Raw genomic sequence first — 5,676 nt, forward strand, 5'->3', positions numbered from 1 at the left:
TTTCTCGGCTGCCTCTCTTATTTCATTGTTTCATTGTTGTCTCCTCCCTGCACTCACTCTCCGCCGCTCCAACTTGCCGCCGCTGTTTTTGCAGACTTCGATTGCTGGGTTCAATGCCTTCTTCGTCCTCTTCACGTCGTGTGTTGCCGTCCCGCGCCGCTGCTCCTCCCTATGCACTAAACACTCCATTTTTCTATTACACCACGCATGGAGCTTGCTGATGATTTGTCTGATGTTATTGAGCTTCTTCTTCAGTAAGCTCCAAACAAGTGTCGCCACGCATGGAGCTTGCTGTAAGCATCACTTGTTTACTTGTTCCTCTATTATAGTAACTTGTCTGTCCGTCTCCTCTGTTATATGTTCGTCTCCTCAGAAAGATGAACATGGTGAACAATGATCAAATGTATATCGTGTTGATGCTTACAGTCATATCTTAAGTCTAGAGAGTGAGATTTGTCTCTGAGAAGCTGCATAATCAAAGTCAGAGTACTGTCCTTGTATGATTCAGAGTCTTTCACTCCTCTTTACGGTTGATATGCAGAGCACTAGTAGGCCATGACAAATAGTGATTGTCCTGTAATCGCAGCCACTCCGTTTTAATTAATTAATAAATTGTTAAGCAAAATCAATGAAAGGTTAATAAAATGTTCAAAAGTTTGGATTTTTATCTGATTTTATTAAAAGGGTCGGTCGATACTGAGTAGAAACTTTCCTGATTTGTGATTCTTGGTGGGTACAGGTTTCAGAGTTTAATGGAATCATACCTCAGAACCAGAATGATCAGAAACGAGATAAAGCTTCTTTCTTATTGGAGGTTTGTAAAAAAATGAATAGCTTTTTGAACAGAACATGTGTTTCAGAATCAGAATCATGTTTTCTTATACGTTATAGAGTATATTCACTTTCTTCAAGAAAAAGTTCAGATGTATGAAGGTTCTCACCAAATGTGGTTTCAAACCCAAACCAAACTATCTCAAGTTATAGAGTATTGACTTGTTTGTGTTTGCAGTTCAACCCTTTATGTTGCAACTATTCTCATGACTAAGTAGAAAACAAGAGATGTAGCAACTTTCAAAACACCGTATGTAGAGATTGTTCCATTTAATGACATTGTTTCAAGTATATGGTCTCCTGTGCTTCTCTTTCTTACACTGCTGTTCTCAAACTAGTACTACAAATTAGTAACACTTTGTTGAAATCAATGAAATGCCTGTATCATGTTGTGAGCTTCATTTGATAGAAGAGAGTTTTCTTGAGAAGTAAATTTGATTTGAGCCATAGTATCTAAATCTATAAATTCAGGAACAGATATAGAAGTTGAAAACTCATATTTTATTCTTTACCCTTATGTAAATATATGACTGTCATATACAACAGATATGTAAATGTTTGGTATATATATATATATATTATGATACTCTTGTTCGATTTAAGGAGGCTGCTTGTTTGCTGAAGAAGGAGGAGGGCCAGGGTTGCGTGGTGGTGGGAAGAACGGGAATGGAGGAAATGGAAAGATTGATGGAGGTGGAGGAGGGGGAGGAGGAGGTGGCGGTGGTGGATTTAAGCCTGGAAAGATCGGTGGCAATGGAGGAAAGATAGACCATGGCGGAGGAGGAGCGGGAAGAGGAGGACGAGGCTGAAATGGATTTGGAGGGAATATTGATGGAGGAGGAAGAGCTGGGGGTGGAGGTGGCTTAGGAAATAATGGAGGGAATAACGATGGAGGAGGAGCGGGGGGAGGCTGAGGCGGTCGAGGCTGAAATGGGTTTGGAGGGAATATTGATGGAGGAGGAGTGGGAGGAGGCTGAGGTGGACGAGGCTGAAACGGGTTTGGAGGGAATATTGATGGAGGAGGAGCGGGAGGAGGCTGAGGAAATAGTGGAGGGAATATTGATGGAGGAGGAGCAGGAGGAGGAGGCTGAGGAAATAATGGAGGAAATATTGATGGAGGAGGAGCACGAGGAGGCTGAAACGGGTTTGGAGGGAATATTGAAGGTGGCGGTGGCCGTGGCTGAAACGGATTGGGTGGGAAAATCGAAGGTGGAGGCGGCTGAAATGGGTTGGGTGGGAAAATGGAAGGTGGTGGTGCAAACGGGTTTGGTGGAAAAATGGAAGGTGGCGGTGCAAACGGGTTTGGGGGAAATATCGAAGGTGGTGCAAATGGGTTTGGAGGAAAAAACAATGGAGGTGGGAACAAGAACTTCTTGTCTATTGGGTTCTTGTTTGACTTTGCTTTGTTTTGGAGGTGTCTTGGTGATCTCTTCTGTTTGTGTCGATGATCTCTTCTTCTTGCTTGCCTAATATGTTTCAGAATCCGTCGAGTCTTTGCACATTTCACCTCAGAGAAACTTTGTTTTGCTTGTCTGAATTTGCAATCAAGCTCACCTGCACAAATCGTCACAGAAGAAGGCAAAAACTTCTCAAAATAGAACGGAGAAAAGTTTCTTAAATACTAAAACCAGTTTGTTGGTGATGATACCTGAGACTGAGAAGAGGTTCTTGTTGTTACGATGGACAGTGTCAGGTAGAGTTGTAGCCACTGAAGAATAACTACTACTGAATGTTATGGTTGTAGCAATGAAGATGAGGATGAGAAGAGGAGACATTTTGGAGCCCTGCGCCTTTAGAGTTGAACGTGGTTTTGTTTTACTCTGGTATTATTATTAGACACTGAAGCATGCTTCTTCAAAAAGTTTTTTTGTTCTTTTCTGTCCCGTGATTCAACATTATTGATTTCAGTTTCTGGAAAGACAAAGAACAAAAGAACAAAACCTTTGGTATTTATCCTAATGTTTATGATATATTTTACCCTAATTACTCATAATTGATCTTTAAACATTAAAAAAATTGGTAACTGATTCTCTAAATTTATAGATTATGTAACTTTACTGGACTAGATAATTCCATTAGTGTCCGAGTTAAAAATCAACAGAATCCAATCTTCACGAGAGTTCAATGTTCAAGTGTATTCCTCAAAACGCTCTCGACCGTGACTTGTATACACAACAAGAAGTAGTTGGCAACACAGTCTTTATCTCTCAACATCCACATTCAAAGATTGAAGCTAAAAGAAGGGCTTACAAAGTTGCAGAAACCTGATTCATATTAGCTAAGAATGTATGGAAACACAAACCTCGTGATACAAGACTGATTAAGAGAATCAGAAAAACAGAGATACTTGATAAAAAACCACAAAACACAAATGGCGAAACACATTAGTTTCCAGGTTTCCCGCAATGATGTAAAAATAAAACCTGAGGAACTATAACGACGACACACACAAAGAGAAGAAGAAGAGTTACCATTTTCTTTACAAACTGCACATCGAGTTTTCCCACTTTGCATACATTGTTGTAGAAGATCAGATTCACTAGTGTGTATAATGAGAATTGAGCGGGCCACGATGGGGGTTTTTACGTTCTCAGTGATTCTTTATCGTAAAAGGCAAGAAGCTGTTTGACATGGTTTTGCCAAGCTGCAACACTTTGACCATCTACAGTGACCCAATCAACAACTGTTGCTGCAGGCTGTTCCCACCATTCATCAAGCTGCATTGGATACACAAACAAAAATGTTATCAAACTTCCTATGTGAAAGGGTGTGCCGAAGAATTTTAAAAGAGGTAAATTAGGATTTTAGTACAATATATCACAGAGAACAAAAAGACTAGAAAACATAAACTGGATTTGCAATTTTGTAAACCCCATTAACTAGCTATAATGGAGACTACATTAAAAGGTAAGCTTAAAGAGCACCACCTGTAAGAAGGATCCTAAATGCCAAACACAAAACAAAAATCATTTAAACACGGTCAGGCAGATTTTATGCTTCTCATTTTATGGTTCTGATAAGCCATATGACTTAGAACGTCCTCGTGAAAATGCATTAAGATGGTCACTATCTGTACTATATTATGCATAACAAACAAGAAATATAGTTAAAAGTAGTTCCATACCAAACCCCTGACGTATTTGCAGTGCTCAGAGGAAGCTTGAGCATTCTGGACTGCAGTCCTAAGTTCAGGCAACCATTGGTCTGATATTGTATTCTCTTGCTCAGAAGCTAGATCTAGGCAGTAGTTAGTTGTTCTGCATACAAGATACGTAGTTAGTACAATGAAAGTTTACAAAGAATATAGAATACCGTGGGGGAAATAAATAAGATATCGGTAGCCTGTGTATGCCAAAGTACAGAGGAATACGCCTTACCTTTCATATTTTTGCTGCGCACGGAAAGCATGATCTAACAGAGAATGGCCACTTTCAACTAGATCCTGCCGTATATGGACCAAATCGATTGCCTTTGCTAAGTCTTCTAAAACACATGCTTCAGATCCACGAACCCGTAAGCAGAACTCAAGAGACTCTAAAACTGAGGCCAAACTTGCATCTGAACCCTCCAGACCTATTTAAGAAGCAAGAACATTGATTATAATCAAATCCTACTAAGAAGCCACTACAACATTTTTGCCTATGAAAGGAATTCATATCAAGGAACACTTTCTATGCTTGAAACCAGCAGCAGGTCTACGTGGCTATTCTAGCATACATCAATCTACTGGTAGGTTGATGAACCAACAGTGAACAGAAAAAGTCTTTCTATGTTTGTTTTGTTTGATTTTGCATTGCATTGAAAGACACTGTAATTCATGAGGCAGTGAGCAATGGTTTCAATAGTCTTTCAAACTTGGATGGTTCAATACACATGAACCTTTCCAGAGCGATGAACTGTACGTCCTTGGGTGTTTTTCTTTTTAAAAAGAAGAAAATCTCACCTGCAGGATATTGAAGGGCAGCAGAAATGCGACATATAGATGGAATTGCTGATGGATCTCTTGCACCTGCTCTTGCAGTTAATAGAGCAGCATTCTTCTCTGCATAGGCAACAGCTTCAGGTCCTGTTGATCCATTAGCTCCCATGGACTCTAGAAGTCCCTGTTGAAGAAAATTGCATATAAATGACAGAATCGAGGCATCTATATACAAGTTTGCTAACTTAAAAGAACACAAAGTCATTTAATTCACATTCCGTTACACCTATGAGACCAGCAAAAATGTTTCTTGAACCATAAAGTCCCAACGTTCTTCGATGGTGCATGATTACTTGACTTACAGACCAAAAGAACCTTGAGGCTAGAAAATATACCACACATTATATGCAACTTCTGTTATTTGTGTATTATTCAACAAACATCAGTCTTCAATTATCAGTCAAATATCTATCTTACGATTGAACTAGAATGCACTTGTATCTCGCAGAAATTGATAGATGAAATCATCAGAATGTCATCTGCAATTTACATACCTGGGGAGTAGCCGGAAGCATATAGAGAGAGTTATCAGGACTTTGAAAGAAAGCAGACACTTCTTTCTCAATAAAATCTTTTGCGCTGTTTGAAATGTCCACAACAACTTCACTAGCTGGAATTACAGTTGCTGCTGCATATTCCCTTGCAGCGAGTGGTTGCTGATTCCAGAATGCAACAGCATCCTATATAAAAAAAAAAGGTCAGAGTAATGCCCATAGTAACTATCCTTCAACAGCATCAATGAAAGAGAAGTTGGGATATTACCATGTTAGCCTTGAGAAGAGTTGTATATATGGTTTCAAGTTCGGATCTGCGAGCATCAAATTCCTCAATTTTCTTCCACTTCTTTTTCAAGGAATCTTCGGCTT

General features: G+C 39.6%; 2 protein-coding genes across 3 annotated transcripts in view; both read right to left on the reverse strand.

The window, feature by feature from the left end:
* LOC104724249 (leucine-rich repeat extensin-like protein 3) lies at positions 1,312-2,732 on the reverse strand. Its single transcript, XM_010442713.2, has 2 exons — positions 2,480-2,732; positions 1,312-2,385 (listed from the first exon to the last, which is right to left on the reverse strand). The coding sequence occupies exons 1-2, from the start codon at positions 2,604-2,606 to the stop codon at positions 1,430-1,432; spliced, it is 1,083 nt and encodes a 360-aa protein (XP_010441015.1). The 5' UTR covers positions 2,607-2,732; the 3' UTR covers positions 1,312-1,429.
* Positions 3,045-5,676, reverse strand: part of LOC104724250 (AUGMIN subunit 5-like) — a 6,529-nt gene continuing 3,897 nt past the window's right edge. Inside the window, exons 6-11 of one of the 2 annotated variants that reach the window (XM_010442714.2) lie at positions 5,573-5,667; positions 5,305-5,490; positions 4,775-4,934; positions 4,209-4,404; positions 3,956-4,088; positions 3,045-3,548 (exon numbers count right to left, since the gene is read on the reverse strand). In XM_010442714.2, the coding sequence (XP_010441016.1) occupies positions 3,414-3,548; positions 3,956-4,088; positions 4,209-4,404; positions 4,775-4,934; positions 5,305-5,490; positions 5,573-5,667 (905 nt within the window). In that variant the 3' untranslated portion in view covers positions 3,045-3,413. The remainder of the gene's footprint in view (positions 3,549-3,955; positions 4,089-4,208; positions 4,405-4,774; positions 4,935-5,304; positions 5,491-5,572; positions 5,668-5,676) is intronic. The other variant, XM_010442715.2, reaches the window with a different exon arrangement.

This window comes from Camelina sativa, chromosome 11 (assembly GCF_000633955.1).
Source record: "Camelina sativa cultivar DH55 chromosome 11, Cs, whole genome shotgun sequence".
In the NCBI taxonomy this organism is placed as follows: Eukaryota; Viridiplantae; Streptophyta; class Magnoliopsida; order Brassicales; family Brassicaceae; genus Camelina; species Camelina sativa.

Excerpts from the sequence above, each read along its gene's own strand:
- LOC104724249 (XM_010442713.2), bottom strand. The coding sequence starts at position 2,606 with ATGTCTCCTCTTCTCATCCTCATCTTCATTGCTACAACCATAACATTC. Across the intron at positions 2,386-2,479 it reads GAACCTCTTCTCAGTCTCAG|GTGAGCTTGATTGCAAATTC; the intron begins GTATCATCACCA and ends CGATTTGTGCAG.